Source organism: Palaemon carinicauda, chromosome 27, assembly GCF_036898095.1.
Source record: "Palaemon carinicauda isolate YSFRI2023 chromosome 27, ASM3689809v2, whole genome shotgun sequence".
NCBI lineage: Eukaryota > Metazoa > Arthropoda > Malacostraca > Decapoda > Palaemonidae > Palaemon > Palaemon carinicauda.
In genome coordinates this window covers 24,297,052-24,317,238 of record NC_090751.1, presented here as the reverse complement: position 1 = coordinate 24,317,238, position 20,187 = coordinate 24,297,052, and the positions used below count along the sequence as shown (strand labels likewise).

Genomic DNA, 20,187 nt, shown 5'->3' with positions numbered 1-20,187 from the left:
GCAGGTAAGCTCATAGCTACGTATGAGTAGAGAGAGTTCCAGCGAGGAGGAAATGTCCACTCCTTTCAGCCTAAAAGCCAAGCTTAAGGCTGAGCGATAGCCTTTCACCGCCGAGACCGAAAGGCGCATTTCCTCCCGCAAATAAACGAGGAACTCCGCTATTGCTGGAATAGTGGCATCGAGTGGAGAGATACCCCTCCCATGACACCAACCACAGAAGACTCTCCACTTCGCCTGGTAGACTCCATCAGAAGACTTTCGCAGGTGCCGAGACATCCTCTCCGCAACCTGTTGCGAAAAGCCTCTCTCCGTGAGGAGACGCTGGACAGTCTCCAGGCGTGAAGCCGAAGCGAAGCTACGGCCTTGTGGAAGATGTTGCAATGTGGCTGTCTGAGTAGCTCGTGTCATGAGGGAAGCTCTCTCGGAAGCTCCGTCAGGAGCTGCAGAAGGTCCGGGAACCATTCCGCGTGATGCCATAGCGGAGCTATCAGAGTCATCGACAGGTCGACCGATAATCTGGTCCTGTTGAGCATCCTTCTCATCAGACAGAACGGTGGGAAGGCGTAGACAGCGATGTTGTCCCACCGTTGTTGGAAAGCATCTTGCCAGAATGCCTTGGGGCCCGGGAATGGGGAGCAGTACAGGGGCAGTTTGAAATTCAAAGCTGTCGCGAACAGATCCACGGTCGGGGAACCCCACAAAGTCAGGACTATGTTGGCTATCTGAGGATCCAAAGACCACTCGTTACTCGGTACTCACTTTCTGCGAAGCCCTGCTCAGACTGTCGGCGAGCACAATCCTCTTGCCAGGAATGAAGAGAGCTGATAGTGTTATCGAGTGGACTTCGGTCCACCTCAGAATCTCTACTGCAAGATGGGATAGCTGCTGCGAAAAAGTACCTCCCTGCTTGTTGATATAAGCCACTACCGTGGTGTTGTCGCTCATCACCACCACGGAGTGACCCGCCAGGTTCCGTTGGAACTGTTGAAGAGCCAGAAAAACGGCCTTCATCTCTAGCAGGTTGATGTGCAGGTACTTTTCTGATTCTGACCAAAGGCCTGAGGTCCACTGGTCCAGAATGTGCAGCCCCCACCCTTCTTTTGACGCGTCCGAAAACAGTGTCAACTCCGGGGGGAGGACGAGAAGGTCTACACCCTTTCGCGGGTTCTCTTCGACCAGCCACCACCGCAGGTCCGCCTGTTCCGAAGGTCCTATCGGGACCGGGAAGTCCGGGGAATCAGATCCTTGATTCCACCGGGACTTAAGCCGCCACTGCAGGGATCTCATCCTAAGGCGGCTGTTTGGAACCAGACGAGCCAGGGAGGACAGGTGACATAAGAGACGCAACCACGATTGGGCGGGAAGCTCCTCTCGCCTGAGGAAGGGTTCTGCCACCCTCCTCAGCCTTGCTATCCTGTCGTCTGATGGAAAGGCTTTGTGGAGATTGGTGTCTAACAACATGCCTAGATAAACCAGTCATTGGGACGGCTGCAGAGAAGACTTCTCGAGATTTACCACGATCCCCAGATCCTGGCAAAGTCCCAGAAGCCTGTCTCGGTGTCGAAGAAGGGTCGACTCCGAATCTGCTAGGATCAGCCAGTCGTCCAGATAACAAAGGAGACGGATGCCGTTCCTGTGCGCCCAAGCTGAAATCAGGGTAAACACTCTGGTGAACACCTGAGGTGCTGTGGAGAGACCGAAGCACAGCACCTTGAACTGGTAGGTCTTGCTGTCTAGGCTGAATCTCAAGTACTTCCTGGAAGACGGATGGATTGGGATCTGGAAGTACGCGTCCTTTAGATCCAGTGTGCACATGAAGTCTAGTGGTCTCACCGCAAGTCTGACCCTGTCCGCTGTCTCCATGCTGAACCGAGTTTGCTTGACAAACTTGTTCAGAGCTGAGAGGTTGATGACAGGTCTCCAGCCTCCAGACGCCTTCTTTACAAGAAAGAGTCGACTGAAGACGCCTGGGGAGCCGTCGATGACCTCCTGGAGAGCATCCTTCTTGAGCATGGTCTCGACTTCTGCCCGAAGGGCCAGCCCCTTTACCGATCCCATGGCATAGGAGCTCAACGACACTGGATTCGCTGTCAGGGGAGGTTGAGATGTCGTGAACGGGATGTGATAGCCTTGGCCGATCACGGAGACCGTCCAAGCATCGGCCCCATGTTGCTGCCACCTGTGCACGCAACTTTGAAGGCATCCCCCCACAGGTGGACACGTGGGGGGACTGCCACTCCTAGCGTTTGCGGCCGCGGCCGCCCCCTCTAGGAGTCTTGCCTCCCCTGGAGGACTTACCGCCCCTCTTGTCCTTAGCTGGAAGGGGCTGGGGCTTAGACACCACCTTCTTAGCTGCCGGTGCCTGCTTTGGTGTCTTGCGAGGCTGCTGCTGCTGTTGCTGCGGAGCTGGAGGCTTATAGGGCCGAGATGTAAGGGCCCTTTGGAGGAGGGAGTCCTGGCTAGACTTCCTCCACCTCTCAGCTGTACGTTCCATGTCTTGAGGCTCTAACAGATTCCCCCCAAGGAGGGAAGCATTCCTGAGCCTGCAGACATTCACGGCGGGGACCTTCGGGTGGAATTTCTCGGTCACCGCATCACGCCGCTTCAACACCGAGTTGGCCCACAGGGTGGTAACCTGATGTGCCAGGAACTTGATGGAGCGAGTGCCCGAGAGGAGGAAGGTCTCCAGGGCTTTCCTATTGGTCTCCTTAGACAGATCCTCGGAGCGAAATAGGATGCCCAGAGAACCTAGCCAGATATCCAGCCACGAAGTGGCCTGCACGGCGCACTTCGCGACCTTCTCATGGCTCAGGATCTCCGACGCCGAGAATGTCACCTGCCAGGAGGAGAGCTTCTCAAGAGGAACTCCCCTAGCAAGCTCTTCTACTGAATGATGGAGGGGAAGAGCGAGGCTAGACTCTCCCATGATCTCAAAATACCTCCTTTGCTGGAGAGGAGGAGGTGGGAGGAGTTTGTTCCCGGCAGAGGAACGACTGGAGGAAGCGAGAACCGGGAGTCGAGCATTGGCCCTGGCTCTAGTACTCTTCAGCCCCTGGGACCAGGGCAGAGCCGCGCTGGCCTTGGGGGGCTTCTGAGTTCCGTACACCTGGTCCAGGACAGTGTCCTTGCCTTCTCGGGGGGCGATCACGGGGTCCATGACCCCGTTGAGCTGTCTCGTCAGGCTCAGAACCTGCCAGAAGGCATGCTCAGACTCTTGCTGGTCTGCTCCCTGTGGACTGGCAGCTAAGTCTCCCGTCCCCGGAATCTCTTCCTGGGGAGATGCGTGGTTCCTGACGAATCCGAGAAAACGACTTCGGGATTGTCTTGGAGTCCTTGGGTTCCCTCCTGGGCGGGATACACGACCCCAAGAAAGAGGTCTGGAAGGCGCCCTCCACTCGAGACTATTCCCCTCCACGAGGAGATGACTCCTCCGTTGGTGCCGAGGGGGAGACGGCTACCTCACTGGATTCTCCTGAGGATGGAAAAGCCTCGTCCTCGGGAGAAGGAGAAAACGCCTGCGAAGGGGATGGAGCCTTCCTGACGGACCTCTTAGGAACCAACTTCTCCCTGGGAGAAGTCACCACGAAGTCCACTCCTCTCCTTCTCTTCAGCGGGGGCGAGGCAGCCGTTGGCTTGTGCCCTTGATCGGCGAGTGCCGGCTTCATAGCCTTCACTAACGCCCACATCAGAGGACCAAACCAAGACTGCCGAGACACGGACACAGAGTCCGAAATTCCCGCTGGAGGGAAGGGGATCGGGCGATCCTTCGGAGTGGACACCACTAGACCTGCCTGTAAGGAAAAAGGGGAAGAAAGTTGTTCTGACCTCTCCGATGGGTCTTCCCTATCCTGAAAAAGAGTCCTGGGCTTAAGCGGAGGCGATCCTGATTGTGGTCTGGCGACGCGTCCCTGCTGCTGTCGCGAGCTGCGGAACCCGACGCGAACGGGGGTCGTGCTGACGCTCATGCGTAGGCGAAACTATGGAGTCGCACGCGAGAGGTGGTTGAAGCGCGGGCGCGCAATCGCGCGTTGACAATCGAGCGCGGGAGCGATCGCGCACGGGCGCTCAGGCGAACGAGCGCGTGGGCGAGCTGGCGAGTGAGCGCGTTGGCGAGGAAACGCGTTGGCCCGTGGGCGAACGAGATCGCTCCGACGATCGCTGACGATGGTGGCCAGGAGACCTGTAGCGCGTGGGAGAGCGATGGCGAATAGGCGATCGGTGGCGCGTTGGTGAACGCTGGCGCGTAGGCGAGCGATGGCGCATTGGAGCATGGTGGCATGTTGGCGAGCGATAGCGTGTAGAACGCGCAGGCGAGCGACTGCGCGTGGGCGAGCTGATAGAGAGACACCCATGCCTCTCCAGATCCTCTGGGCGACGACGCGTCGGAGAGCGCTTGCGCGCAGGCGATAGGTCACACGGGCGGTCTTGAGATCGCCTATGTTCAGGTGATCGCTGACGCGCTAGGGACCGTTGACGCACAGGAGATCGCTGACGAGCAGGCGAACGTTGACGCGTCTGTGATCGCTGGCGTGCTGGTGATCACTGGCGAGCAGGAGGGCAACGCGTGGAATCCTGTGCGGGAGCTGCCGGCGCGGTGCGCAGAGGCAAACACTCACGAACGGGCTCAGGAACAGGAGGCGTACTGGGCGCACAACAGGAACAACAGGATGAACATGTCCTCAGAAGAGCACTGGCGAGAAGTGGGGCGACGAACATCAGGAGAGCGCTGGCGAACAGGAGAACACTGACGAGCCGGAGAGCGCCTGTGTGCTAACACTGCAGGAGGGCACGCAGGGGAACCCTGACGCGCAAGGGAAGCACCCCTTTGCCCCGAAGGGACCGTTGCCTCGTCGGCTGACGAGGTCAGACTGCTGGTCATCTGCACCGGAAGCGGAAGGTCTGGAAGGCGTTGGAGAATGAGAGCGGTCCCCGGAGAGGTCTAAGGAAGCTGGAGCTGCAGGCTGCTTACGGCGAGGAGAGTCCCCATCAGAGGAAGGAGGCGAAGATTCAAAAAGGCACCTCTTAGCACCCTTATAGGGAGACGGGAGGCCCTTACGGCGCAGCGGACGGTGAGCCTTACGGCGAAGGCGGCCACGAGGGAGGTCATCAGGACCATCAGTCCTCCGAAGGGGAGTCTCAGCCAAAGCGCTCCCCCCGAGAGGGAGGCTTGGCAGCAGAAGAGCCCGTGGGTCTCCCTTCCCCCTTCGAAGGATGTACAGAAGGGGGAGGAGAGCCTTCAGCAACATCATCCACAACAGGAACCGCAGAGGACTGACCAGACCCGTCGGAAGCCTCTGCCACCACGACGTCGACGATAGACCGGCGACTGCTTAACAGCGACCCCCAACTGGACAAGGTCAATCAGGGCTTCCTTGGAGGGCAGGCCCTTCAGCCCCAAGGAAGCCCAAGCTGAAAGAGATCATCATGAGACAAAGAATCATTATCAACAACCTCCCCCGGAGGAGGAGGGGGAGCCGCCCCGCTATGGGAGGCGACGCCCTCTCCCCCAATCCAAGGTTGGGAAACAGAACTAGGGCCTGCACTCCCACTCGGCGGTCTCTCCTTAGGAGCCGGACGAGGGGGAGCTTCGGAGAAGGTTTGGGCAGCGGAAGAAGAGTCCCGAGAGCCTTCCTCCTTCAAGGCAGTCCCAGAAGGAGAACGGTCTCTCTTGGACTTCTTCTTACGCCGGCGGCCAAACCTCTCCCACTGGGAGGCAGACCACTCCCTGCACTCACTACAAGTATTCTCTCTGTTACACCGTCGGCCTCGACACTGCAGGCAAAGGGTGTGAGGATCCGTGTCCACCGCAGACATGAAAGTACCGCAAGGGCGACCGGCAATACCAGGGCACTTGCGCATGATGAACATCCAAGGGTGAGGCCAACTTCAAACACACACACAAATTGAAAGGAAAAGCAAAAAAGATTAAGGCTGTCAACGAGGACAATGGACAGACACGTCTGTTCATCGCCGGAGCCAAAAGTGAAGTGAAGCAAATCACCGGTGTGTGGGGGGCAGGGGTAGCAAGCTACCCCTTCCCCTACCCCAGCTAACTAGCGCGGGGGTAGTTAACCCTCGTTAAAATCTACTGGCTCGTCATTTCAGCTACGCCGAAAAGTAAAGCCAATGTAAATAGCGTGGTTTGTATTTCGGTTACAGTACAAATATAAGTTAAACAACCACGGCGACATCACACATCCTGTCTCAGCCCACTCTCACTGGAAACCAATTGCTTACTTCATTTCCTATCCTAACACATGCTTTACTACCTTTGTAGAAACTTTTCACTGCTTGCAACAACCTTCCACCAACTCCATATAACCTCATCACATTCCACATTGCTTCCCTATCAACTCTATCATACGCTTTCTCCAGATCCATAAACACAACATACACCTCCTTACCTTTTGCTAAATATTTCTCGCATATCTGCCTAACTGTAAGAATCTGATTCATACAACCCCTACCTCCTCTAAAACCACCCTGTACTTCTCTCTTTTATCCTTAATCCTATTAATCAGTGCTCTACCATACACTTTTCCAACTACACTCAAATCTCGATTGGGCAAAATAAAAAATGTAACCTTTGATTTCCACATTACCTATACTACATTCGCTTTGAGTGAATATTAAGACCTACATGACATTAAAACAAAGACCCATTAAAAAACCTTTGACAGGAATAGATTGTGTACTAACCTTCATGTTTGAAATCATGTTCTGTAGGGTATCAGGATCTTCTACAACACTATCATCACCCCCAGAATCAAAGTAGAGCTTAACCAAGCTCTTCTCTGTAGTTTTGTGTCGACACTGAGGACAGGACTTGGATCTGATGAAAAACAATGAGTTCCTGTTAACTATGTCATGGGAGAGAAAGCCAAAGGAACTCCTAATTAAATATGGCAAAACCTAAAACATTTAAATTTTACACAATAAAAAACGTAATTGTATTTGCATGACTTCTTTTCATTGAGGTAATATTCCTTATAAGTTGAAAATACATTGCGACAGGACAGTTCACTAACCGTTCGATCCATTGTATAATGCATAACGAATGGAATGTGTGCCCACAGGGTGTTGCTGAAACTTCATCTGACGAGAGACAGAGGTCCCCACAAATCACACATGATATTCGCATGACTGCTATTTATTGAAATTTTCAGAAAGTCTGAAAAGAAAGAAGTAAAGTTATACAGGGTACTGAAAACTATATTGAACCATTTATCCTGAAATAATGTACTGTACAGTACTTGAAAATTACTACAGTAATTAAAAAAAAAAAATTACCCAAACAATATAAACCTGAGTGCTTTAATAGCATTATGATTTTAGTGAAACCCGAGACACAGAGCCCCACAAATCACACGATATTCGCATAACAGCAATTTACTGAAATTTTCAGAAAGTCTGAAAAGAAAAAAGCAAAGTTATACAGGGTACTGAAAACTACACTTAACCATTTATCCAGGAATAATTTACCGTCCAGTACTTGAAAATCACTACAGTAATTTAAAAAAAGAAAAAAAAATTCCCTAACAATATAAAACTGAGTGCTTTAACAGCATTATGATTTTAGTGAAACCCTGGCTGTTAAGATTTATAATGAAGTGTCTGTAGTCCCTGGAAGGGTACGTGAGACGCTCCTTTCACCTTCACCTAGGAATTGTGTGGTGGATGAGGCAGTAAGTCGACTTGATGAACTTGAGTATTTTCTAAAATGTGATTTTTTCTTACCCAAATACAAACCTTTACCCTTCAACAGGAGGAAGGATAGCTCCTACAACCAATTCAGGCTGATAAACCCAGAGATGATAGTGCACTCGGACCTACAAAGGTGCAAGAGTGCCAATTCCAAACCATCTCATTTTGACCTCATGTTTCAGGTGATATGCTAAGTTTCTGTTGTTAAACAGGCAGTCATGGAGGAATTTATATCTCGATGTATAAAAATGTAATGCTAATTTAAAGTGATGGGTTTGCATTTATGTCCATCCTCCCCCTCATTACTTCAATCTTTAAACTCAATAGAATACTGTAATGCTCTTTATGGTAGCTTACCTACATTAAGGTCTGTTCCAGCAATACAACTAGACTGCTGTAACCAAAGGAAGGGGCAAAAGGCCAGACATTCTAATTCTTATCCTAAACTAATGTCACAACTGCTTCTTTAGACAAGATGCTTCTTGCCCTGTGAGTGTTTGTGTTAGGTACTTATGGGTACATTCCCTCAAGTATTAGGCTGTGAAGGTTGTCTGGCAATTCCAGACTCGGGCCTTCAAAACTTGCCCCACTGACAGGTTATTCCTAAAGGCTAGTGTCACTTTTACTCCTGTAACTTTGTGAACAAGCATATGCACAGGTTTTTGTGATCCTCCTACTGCTTGTCCTTGGGCTCTATTTATTCTCTCTCGAAGCCAGTAGGAGACAATGTTCCTGAAGCTTTCTTCATACAACTTCCTTTGTTGATGAAATGGTTTTGGAGCTTGGTGTAAAAGGTCGAGCCCGTTTCAAGAGGCGTCTTAGGGCCCTCACAGGGAAAAGAAGTAAATCCTCCCGATCGTCCATTGCTTCTCGGTGTGAAGAGATGGAGAAGGTACAAACCTGAGGTTGTACATGACTAGGTTTAGAGTTTTAGCTACTAGCTCAGGAATGAAGAAAAAGGAGACCTTTCTCCATCTTTTGATGTGATTAATGGTATATAAGACTTGAATCTTCTACCCATTTCGCTGAGGGCAGAATTAGATCCTTGTCGGATCCTCGCCTTAAAGGTTTCTTTGGGGCCTTCTTCAGAGCTAAGAACTCTGGTGACGTTCCACGCAGGACTGCTCAAAATTCCCCATGAGCACAAGACAGCTCCTAGTAAGAGAAAAGGTCCCAGGCCTTCAGCCTACAGACTTGGGTCAAGGCTAAAACACCCATGAGACTAAGAGGCATTTCTCTCTGCGAGGGCAGACAAGGAAGTATGCTATTCATTATAAAGAGGCTCCGACCAAAGAAGTACCCCGTCTAAGACGCAAATTACTGAAGATGGGCCACTTTGCCAGGTAGACTGCCGCAGAGGATTTGCAAAGGTATCCAAATATCTCCCATGCAGTGACTCAAGTAAATCCTTTCACTTAAGAGGAGATGCTGGATAGTCTCCACCCATGAAGTGACAGGGATGTCACCGGGTTAGTGGTGCCTCTGCAAGCATGATGACAAAGCAGATTGGACTATTTTGGTAGTTCTCTCAGAACATTGATCAAGAGCATTATGAGGCATAGGTATCATTCTGCTTGTGACCATTAGGGAGCCATCAAGGTCACTGAGATTCGTAGTAGTCAGGACCCTATTGATAACTTCGGATTAGGCAAATCATTGGAAAAATATAGAGGTTGTCCCATAGATGTTGAAAGGCATCCTCTGATGCTGCTGCTTGATCTGAGACTGGCAAGCAGAAGATTAGTATCTTTTCGTTGCACCTTACTGCGAACATATCTACTACTGTGGAATCCAACAAAGTTAAGAGGCTTTTCCCCACTTAAGGGAGAAGAGAGTACTCTGAGCCAAAAACTTGTCCCTGGCAACTAGGTATATCGGCAATTGCATTCTTCCTTGCTGCCTAGGATGAAGCTTGCCGATAGCTCTACTGCATTAGTTAACGGCTACGTGTGAGACCGCTTCGCCAGCTTGCAGATGTGCTGTGAAACAGTGCCTACTTACTTGCTGACATATGCCACTACAATAGTGTTATTGCTCATCAACTCTACCAAGTGGCCTATCAGTCACTGCCGAAATGATTGCAACAACAGTGTTTTGCCTTTAGTTCCAGAAGGTTTACGTGCAAGCTCTTCTCTTCGTTGGACCAGTATACTGCAGTAACCCGGTTCTTTAGGTGTGTTACCCAGCCTTCTTTTAATGCAACCGTAAACAGAAGCATCTGTGGAGGTGGATATTCCAACAGAGTTCTCTTTAAGAGGGTATAATCTTTCAACCACTAGTCTAATCTTCCCTTACTGTGTTCTACAGTAAATAGATGGTGGGGGGGGGGGAATCTTCAGCTGCTGACCAAAGTCTCTTCATGCAACACTGAAGGGATCTTTGAAGTAAGTGCCAGAGTATCACAAGCTTTTCCAGGGATGAGAAGTACCTTAGTAGATGTTGCCAATGTCAAGACAGGAACTGTTGCTTGTGCAGGAAGGGTCAAGATACTCTCCTAAGTATGCTGACAGGGGTATCGGAGGGGAAGACTTTCCCAACCATTATGTATTTGCATCCCCATGTACTCTATCCTTTGCTTGGGCATGAGATTGGACTTCTCTAGATGTATCATGATCCTTAGATTGTGGAAAAAGGAGAAAAGCTTTCAATACTGTTGAAAGAGGTGTTATGTGTGATAAAGACAGGATCAGCCAATTGTCTAGGTACTGCAGCAAATATGACAAATTCGGAGATAATTTGTATTTTTTCCCAAACTAATATAAAACTGGAGTTATTTATTTGAATTATCTTTCAGCTATTAGAATTAAAGTGCGAGGTGGCAACCCTGCCTAACCACTAGAGCGTGTAGGCTGGGGGTCGCTGAGGGGTACCCAGCATACCTCGCACCTGTGAGGTATGTCTCTTTTGATTGCAGGCAGGACTTCTGGGGGACAGGTGATGGCGGGTCAATTTATATAAATAACTCAGGTTTGTATTAGTTAGGGAAAAATACAAATTATCTCTGAATTTGTCATTTGTTCCCATTTTAACAAACCTTCCGTTATTTATTTGGATGGTGGAAGTCCTAAGTCTGGCATGAACACTGACCTGGTTTTACCTAGTAAAGTATATGACTGTGGTCTAGGGAAAACTTTAACACCTCACTAAAATATACAAAGTGAGTATAATACCAGCCTGAGCAATTCAGGGTAATGAGAGTTTGTCGTCTTGTATAAACACATTCTGAGTTTATATACAGGAAAAACAAGAAGTTTCCCATAGCTTACCTCGCAGAAAGCAATGGGGACGAGGACAGTATATAAATTTATGACTTATACTAGGCTACACAAGGGAAGTGATAATTACCTGCAGAGGTTGAAGCCAGCTTGCAGAGAGACCTGTGGTGCTGTACCCCAAGGGAGGGGAAGATGAACAAAGGAAAGCCAGACATACTCTCATTCATCCCAGTCTTAACCCGGGTAACCAATGCCCTCAACCAACTGCTACTTGTCCATCAAGGAGTCTCAGATATTCTTAAACCACTTGTTGAACAGCCACCAAAGGACTGATAGTGAATGTATCGAGTCTCCTGTGGGTCATTTCTTTTAAGTAATGGGCTGTGAAAGTAGTTTGTCTCTTCCACACGCCCGCTTGTAGTACTTGCAACACAGAAAAGTTGCATTTAAATGCTAAGGATGTACTAATTCCCCACATTGTGGGCTCTCGGTCGTCGAGCCGGAGGAGGATCGGGAGCCAAGGCTCTTTCAATCACCTGGCGAATACAGGAGGAGACAGTGTTTCTAATGAAGGAGCAGGTGATTGTCGACCTGCAAGTGATTCTCGCGTAGCTAGCAATTTACGAGAGGTTGAACAACCAGGTGGTTCATGAGTCGTGAGGTGTACGCAATGGCTGGGCGATTTACGACCTGATGGGACGGTGGGTGATTCTCATGTTGTAGGTCGACGTTGAACCTGACAAGCAGGTGAACGTCGAGCAGATGCCTGATGAGACGAACGCTACCAATGAACTGCTGCTGGAAGTTCAGGCGGAGAAATGTGACCCTCCTGAGGCAACACATACTCAGGAGATCGAGAACGATCCCTTGCAGGTGACGAACGAACCAAAGTTCGTTGAGGAGAAACCGAGGCTGAAGAAGAAAGCGTCGGGAACCTGAAGAGGCAGGCTGGGCAGGTTCCTCCGAAGAGGAAGACTGTGTAGGCGAATATGTGAAGAGGCATCTTTGCCGTAGGAGCAGGAGCACCCTGAAGGCGAAGAGGAGGATGAACATGGCGAGGTCTTCTGCCATCAACACGACGTCAAACAGCAACCATTGGATCAGCAAGCTGACCGTCAACAAGGCTCCAAAGAGAAGTCTCTATGCATGCCCCTTCACTAGAAGGAGGAGCGTAGACCTCAACGGCAAATAAAGCAGAAGACGCAGCCCCAGAAGCCGCTGGTAGGGCAGCAGACGAGACCTGCGAAACTACTACGTAGACTAAGGTCAAGGGGTCGACGTCAGACACTGACAATCCCCCACAGGGGAGACTGCTCAGCAGGAAGATCTCTGGAAGGACTCCAAAGAGGTGTCTCTATGGGCAGTCTTTCACGAACAGAAGAGGTGATCACCCACACGAGAGACAAAAGTGATGATGAGGGGAAGTTCTCCCTCAGAAATGAGAAACAGCTCAACACCTGGGGAGGAAAACTCTCCCTCGGAAGGGAAAGTAGTCTGCGCTCTTTGCTTCCCATCAACAAGCCTTGTTCATGTTGAATGTCTGCATCAAATGCTACCTGAGGAAACATAGCAGGAGCTAGTTCCTAAAGGTTAGTGTGTTGATCAGGAGCTGTCACAAGTGCAGGAGAACAGGAAAAGGATGGCGCAGTGACAGCAGATGCCCCAGGAACGAAAGGCACTGCTCTTCTATGTTGGCTATCTTAGCCGAACGAAAAAGAACGGCATTGCTAACTGAGGAAAAATAAAACAAATTATGTAACCAAAATCTTCTCTTGGGAGGAGCACCTAGTCCGCAGACGGGAAAGGTGTCTACCGAGAGAGCAGACACAAATGAAGGACTGCACACACTCTTCCCTCAGCCGACATTGACAAGAGGAGACCGGCATCATAAAAAACGGTAACAAAACAAGAATTATAATTAATAAATTCAGCTGAGAAAATTAACTACACGGGAGAACCACTCAATGAAGCTGAAAAGTTAAATTACAACAGTTATAATTCTAATTAATGAAGAAAACCACCCGGAAGCACAACCTAACCCGCGAACAGGAATGGTGTTACCCACGCGGAGTATTCTGCCAGCCGCCCACAAGTGAACGGCGATGACCTTCATTAAGAGCAAGACCAAAGTCAAGCTCTGAAAGAGCCGCACTCCCTTCCCCCAGCAGGTTCCTACTAAGAACACATAAAGGGGATGGCGACGATACAGCCGAATGGAGGAGTATCCAAACGATGACGATTCCCAAGCGGCAGTGGCCAGGTTACATAGAAGGCCATTCGCCAATTGGCGGGCACGTGCGGAAGCAATGGTGAGCATGATAATGCTTGCAGTAGAGAGCTGCTGATCCACAGAAGAGTCCAGGATCGAAGTCCAAGGACTAAATCACACACAAAGCGCTAACACTGAAAAGGAAATTTACCACATTTCTATTCACATATATATATATACATATATATATATATATATATATATATATATATATATATATATATATATATATATATATATATATATATATATATATATATATATATATATATATATATACAGAAAATATATATATATATATATATATATATATATATATATATATATATATATATATATATATATATATATACAGTATATTTTAAAAAAAGTAAGTTAAAAGACAAAATTTAATGGCAGTCCTGAGTAGGCGAGAAGGAAGAGCGGAAACAACCGCTCTCCATCCGAGCCAAAAATAAAGAGAGCTAAATCACAAGTGTGAACGTGAGTGGTAGCAAGCCACCCCCCTAACCCCCAATCCCCGCTAACTAGCGGTGTGGGTAGTTAACCCTCTCTAAATTTAAATGTCTTGTCATTTCAACTCCCCCGTAGTATAGCCCTTAATAAATAGCGTGGTTTGTATTCCTGTTACGGAACAATTATCAGATTCACATCATGTCCTTCTAATGGTTTTTGCTCTGCCGTGGCTTGCTACACTTGCGTAATAAACATAATTTCACTGTACCTCTGTTCTGGAAAGCAGAATATTGGAATATGGATGTGCTACGCACTCCTTTCACATGGGACATTATTTCAGGGAATTTTTTTCACTTTCGGATGAGTAACAAAAACTGCATACTGAACGGAGAGAATTTTCAACATAATTACCAAAATAGATGAAATTACGCTAATTTCAAAATACAGTAGACTGTATTTCTCCTTTGGAGACGTTTCCTTGTGTAGGTAGACGATGGTAAGTCATGCTGGAAGTGAGTGGTTAAAAAGGCCAGGTAATGATTGTGTTATACAAAAAACAGAACTGGCAAAAGTAAATTCAAACAATTTAAGTACAGTAACTCATAATCAGTCTCCCAAAAATAAAGCATGAACTTAAGACTTGAAAATAGACATCACATTTTACTTGTTACATTAATTACATAAATCTTAAAAGAGAAAATACCAAAAAAGCCAGTACTCGTCCAATTCTTATAGCGAATTTCAGTTTCAAAAGAAATTAAAGTATCATATTGACCTTTCCTTTCTTCACTGGACGAATAATCTATTTTAAGAATTTATCATTATGGTCATTAAGTGGTAACCAAAATCAAATTAGAGGAAAATAACTTGGAAAGAAGAATTAGTGGGCTGAACATAGTTTGTTGGAACAGGTGCAAACTTTATCGATTTATGAGGAAGTTGTTTTTTACTTTGGTCTGAAATACAATATGTAGTTATGATTTACAAAATATGATTTAGTGTTACCATGGCAGTATTAAAGTCAGTTGGGAAGCAAACTCAGGGTTGAGATTTAGTCTCAGGGTAAACTAAGAATATGGCAGTCTAAGGGGGCCGAGAGGCGAGTAGGTACGGATACGGTTCCTAGGTTAGGTTAGGTGGGGAACCTTAATCCTCTTATGCATGCTAACTTTTAAATGACAGGCCGACTAAGGAAACCAGATTAACAGATTTCTTCAGGCCATTTTGAGTGTGTATGGGAGTATTTTGAACTGAAGGCAGGCCGGAAAGGCGACCTGACGTACTGAAGCGAATGTCAAAACTCTAGCCGTACGTTCTCTTGAACTGACGGCCAGTTTGCATGTGTATGAGGCTGCCTGCAGGTCTGTCCTCAGTGCAACACCAACCAACATATAATTTGAAGCCTTCCATCGCTGATGCAATGGCCGTGTTCCGAGAGGATAAGCGATTTTGTACTGAATTTATCATTATTTACAGGGGATACCCATCACTTTGGAAAATAAAAATTAAAAATTATTCTGACTGATATGAAAATGATGATAAGGATATCAAAATACTCATTTATTAACATTGAAATATACATCTCAATAAATCAGAACATAAGCAGGATACGGATAAGCATAACAATAAGCACAGTAACTTTTTCAGAGAAAACAAATGACAGGTTTTTCTATTGAGAAGTTTCAACATTATAATGTACAGTACCTATTTTGTGTCCTTACCGTTACAAATGAAAAACAAGCTAAGTGAAGGCATATATATACATATATATCTATATATATATATATATATATATATATATATATATATATATATATATATATATATAAGTATATTTTAACTTTTATATACACCCCTCATGTTGGTATTACTTTATTATATCCTAGAATTTAGTGAATCAAATCCTGTTGCTACGTCACAGAACTATCTGTATTGAAAAAAATACACACGTGCACTTTATACATACATACATACATACATACATACATACATACATACATACATACATATTTTAACTTTTACAATTACTCCTCATGTTAATAGTACTTAATTATATCCAAGAATTTAGTGGACCAAGTCCTCTTGCCAGAGAACCACTGTTTAGCCTACACCACTTACTTTGGTGGTTTTTTACTTACACGTCAGCTCAGCACCCTGACTGGGCAGAGAAGCCGTCTCCAGATTATTATTACTATTATTACTATCCAAGCTACAACCCAAGTTGGAAAAGCAAGATGCTATAAGCATAAGAGTTCCAATAGGGAAAAATAGCCAAGTGAGGAAAGGAAATAAGGAAATAAATAAATGATGAGAACAAATAAACAATAAATCAGGTGTCAGGAAGGAAGAGATGTTGCAATGGTGCTGACTGGGTGTCAACTGAGGTTATTCATATGGCAGAACTGCATGGTGTGTGGGCACTCTCGTTGTCCGGTGTGACGGTCTGAACGATCTCCCAGACTCAGAATTCTCCTTGACATTGTATAATGGTTTTTTTCCGCCATTAGCTCGCTTCGCTCGTATGTAATGGCAAGCGGTAATGTTGAGCTTTGCACGCTAACATTACAGGAAAATAAAACATCAACCTCGTATGCACTGGCAAACAGTGCGCGCATGCACAGATCATCAAGGAGAATTCTAAGACGTTCAGACCATCACACCGGCAAGACTGTCAGTTAAAACTGTGAGATTAGGTGGTACTCTTGTCAGTATCATTGTACTGTATTTCAGGGTAACGTAACCTACAGAAAAAAAAACTACTTTTTCCTATGTAAAAAGGTCCGTTTACACTCTTGTCTCTGTTTCCTTTTTAAAATGTAGGTTTTGTCATAATTTTTAAAATTTACACAAAGTCTGTCCCAACGATCTACAAATGCTCCGATTATTGATCATATTACGCTACAGTAGGCCTAGACTTTAAACTAGAAATGACACGCCTTGGCAGGTGGAAAGCTTTAGACCTATACTGCCCTAAGCCTAGCCTAATGTACCTTAACTAACCAAGACCACCAAAGCTAAGCAGTATAAAGTGGAACTTACACTAACAATAACATTGGTGGTTAATAATGACTAAATACAAATTGGATAATGGTTATTTCTAAATATTAGTGATTACGACTTAAATTCGCCAACTTCGGAATAAGCTCCCCGGTAAACAAGCCTTGTTTTGACATTCCTTGTAAAGTCATTTAAACCACGTGTGCTTAATTTGGTAGAAATATATACGCCTGTCATTTTACAAACAATAATGAACATGAAAATTAACTAGGAATTTACCATTCAGCTTACTTTGTTACTCAACCGATCTGGGATGTTACTTTGCACTTTGCGTTTACCGCTGACATTGGGAAAACAAATTTTGAAAAACGAGTTTAAATAACATCCAATATAAATCTTTTAAACTGTATTATAGATTGTATTTTAATCTTATGATGTCTTTTTGTTTACTTAAAAAAATATTTTGGTAAATATTAAATGATTTTTTAATAAAACATTTCTATATCGGCAAATATTTTATTAAAAGGCTAGTTGGAGAGCTTCACAGTTTTAGAGGTGTTAAAGTAAATAGACCGTGCTTTCAAAATCAGCTGATTTTAAATTAAATCACGACACTTAGCTAGAAGTCCTGCTTTAAATGAACCAATGTGCTATGCTATTTTTTCTCACATTAATGGAAAGTATTTAAAGAACTATACTTTCAATTGATATTATTTTTTGCTTGTGAGATTTAATGACCAATTGGCGTTTGTAGTAGTAGAAAACAATGGATTATTCCACTTTAGATTTCTATTTGCAAATAAAAATTCATATATGGAATTATCTATAACGTTCGTTTGTTATAAACCTTAAGATTCCTTTGTGCATAAATGTCGGCTTGATATACGATGAAAATATAATTGATTTACTCAAAACTATGATCTATGCATCTACACACACGCGCATGCATATATATGTATGTATATATATATATATATATATATATATATATATATATATATATATATATATATATATATATATATATATATATATATATATATATGTGTGTGTGTGTGTGTGTGTGTGTGTGTGTGTGTGTGTGTGTGTGTGTGTGTGTGTGTGTGTGTGTTGATTATAGCTTTGTATGATCGAGTGAAGGTGTTTATAACTATTCAGTTTGAGCTAATCGTGTGAAAAAAAGATTAACTTGTACACATGTCAAATGTACATGATGTTGTGCCAATTATTATAACATATTTGTATAATCAAAATTCCCTCTTTTTTATCTATATTATCTTTAATATCGTGTATCGAAGTATGTATTCGCCGATTTGGTGAGCGGCCAGCTGAACATGTGCCAAGTTATGAGCCACCTTGGTCAAAATATGTAACAATTCGTAGTAGTCTGAAAGGCACGTCTCATACCCGATCTATTTTCATTGCAAATATTTGTGTTATACTGAATGTCTGCTGATCTGTTCTCAATAAAGATCCTTATCTTTATAAACTTTTAAACTACTTTACATCACTGCTCCCATTTTGGATTTTGTCTTAATTACATTAACGTAAAATACCTGTCCAGCATCTCATTGGGGTAGCTGGGACGGAGCCGAAACAGAGCCTGAGAATGAGATGACTATAGACCTGACAAAGCTAGAGTAGGCCATAAATTATTGTTAATCCTACGTGTGGAGTTCTTCGGCCTCTGGAGAGTAAAATTTCCCTCTTTTGTATTTAAAGAGTGATGGTTAGTGAATTGTGATAGTAAAGTATTAGCAGGGTGTTTGTGCCCCGAGAGTAAGTGCTCATATCCTCCCCTGTTGAACTTTATGTAACTGTTATAAGGAGACTTTCCCGGACTAAGTTCCCACCCAGAACACACCATACAAAAATTCTCCACACTCAATATCATATCAGCACAAATACCACTGTTTGCATTAGCAGTTCTTTGGTATCCGGTCATTTCGTCCGCATACTTTGTCGCCATACTGTGAAGGCATTTCCCCCACACCATGGAGTTGATTTGCCTTGTAATAATAATAATAATAATAATAATAATAATAATAATAATAATAATAATAATAATAATAATAATAATAATAATAATAATAATGGCCATCTAGCTGGAGTGTTTCCTCCATATTGCAGTATTACATATATAGGTCTAACGATACTTATCATTAGGCCATATTGGGATAGGTAGTCTACATCTTTTTACATATCTTCAAGCCACTTGTAGAGGGGAGGAAATCCTTTACAAAAAGATTAATTCTCCACTCATCATCTCCCACTTCACGTGTCATAGTCCTCAACCATGTAGGTCTGGGCCTTCCAACTCTTCTTGTAGAGCCCAGCTGAATGTTTAGACATACAAAGAGAAAATATATAAAATTCCGTTATTTTGTGCAATAACTACTTTACAAATGAAATTGTAATGCAGGGACGAAATAGATATATATAAATTCTGTAAGAGCTTACTCAACATACTATTTGACGTAAAATTGACTCAAATAATGAAAGAGGAAATCAGAAATAATAAGAAACAAACTTAAAAAGTATCATAAAGACTATCTTGTGTGCAATAAAATTAATTATGCCTTCACTTTTCATAATACATGAGCATATATAGCTTGGCCACCAAAAATGAAAAAAAAAAAAATAATCTTTATGTAGATGATGCGATATGCAGATAATGCTATTCTCTCCACACTGATACCCACTTGAATGTAGAGCTTTGGTTGCTGAATGTCATTAGTGTAAAACTAGCTACAATGATAGAATGTTGTAAATCATTATAGTATCATTATCAGTAGACCAAGGACATTGGCTCCTCCTTAACAATATATTTTTCATTGACAATTTCTATAGCTGCTTGTATTTCATTAGAAATTCAAAACATGATCTTTGTAGTTGCAAATTTCTTTTGAGGATTATATTCGTCCTATCTCTTGTCAACTTTCACTAAAAATAAAAATATAAAATGTCTAACCTACTTCCTGGATTTATAGTGATCTCTCAATCTTGAGAAGATGTTTTAAGACTTCAAGCCATATATTCCGCCATGTCTTCGTTACTGCTGTACTGTCGAATCTTCAGCAGCCGATTCTCATCGTAACTTGTTGAACAAAACTTTAATAGCTCATGAAATTCCCCTTTCCTGTTCTAAATATTGATCTCAGGTACCGTTACTCAATTAACTCTTTATGCAAGTGAAAATTATTCCCTATTCTGACCATCCTATGAATTCAGATTTTCTTCACTTCTCTACAGTAAAAGTTTCATGCCGGCTTTAACCAAGTTGCAAAATGGTCTTCCCAATCAAATAGTTGAATCGCTGGAATTTCAATGTCTATCTCAATATATCATGTTGATTGATTGGTTTGAAGTTTTTTTGGCATAACATGGGCACAATATATTATGTTACGTTGTCTTATTTGTAGTTAATTCTTTACTTTAATAATAATAATGATAATAATAATAATAATAATAATAATAATAATAATAATAATAATAATAATAATAATAATAATAATAATAATAATAATAATAATAATAATAATAATA

General features: G+C 44.2%; 1 protein-coding gene across 4 annotated transcripts in view; it reads right to left on the bottom strand.

The window, feature by feature from the left end:
• Positions 1-16,997, bottom strand: part of LOC137620608 (E3 ubiquitin-protein ligase TRAIP-like) — a 112,606-nt gene extending 95,609 nt beyond the window's left edge. For 2 of the 4 annotated variants that reach the window (XM_068350886.1, XM_068350883.1), the window contains exons 1-3: positions 16,933-16,997; positions 7,029-7,171; positions 6,700-6,832 (exon numbers count right to left, since the gene is read on the bottom strand). In XM_068350886.1, the coding sequence (XP_068206987.1) occupies positions 6,700-6,832; positions 7,029-7,141 (246 nt within the window). In that variant the 5' untranslated portion in view covers positions 7,142-7,171; positions 16,933-16,997. Of the gene's footprint in view, positions 1-6,699; positions 6,833-7,028; positions 7,172-14,055; positions 14,123-16,920 lie in introns of those variants that run through there. The other 2 variants (XM_068350884.1, XM_068350885.1) reach the window with 2 other exon arrangements.
• Positions 16,998-20,187: the final 3,190 nt, after the last annotated feature.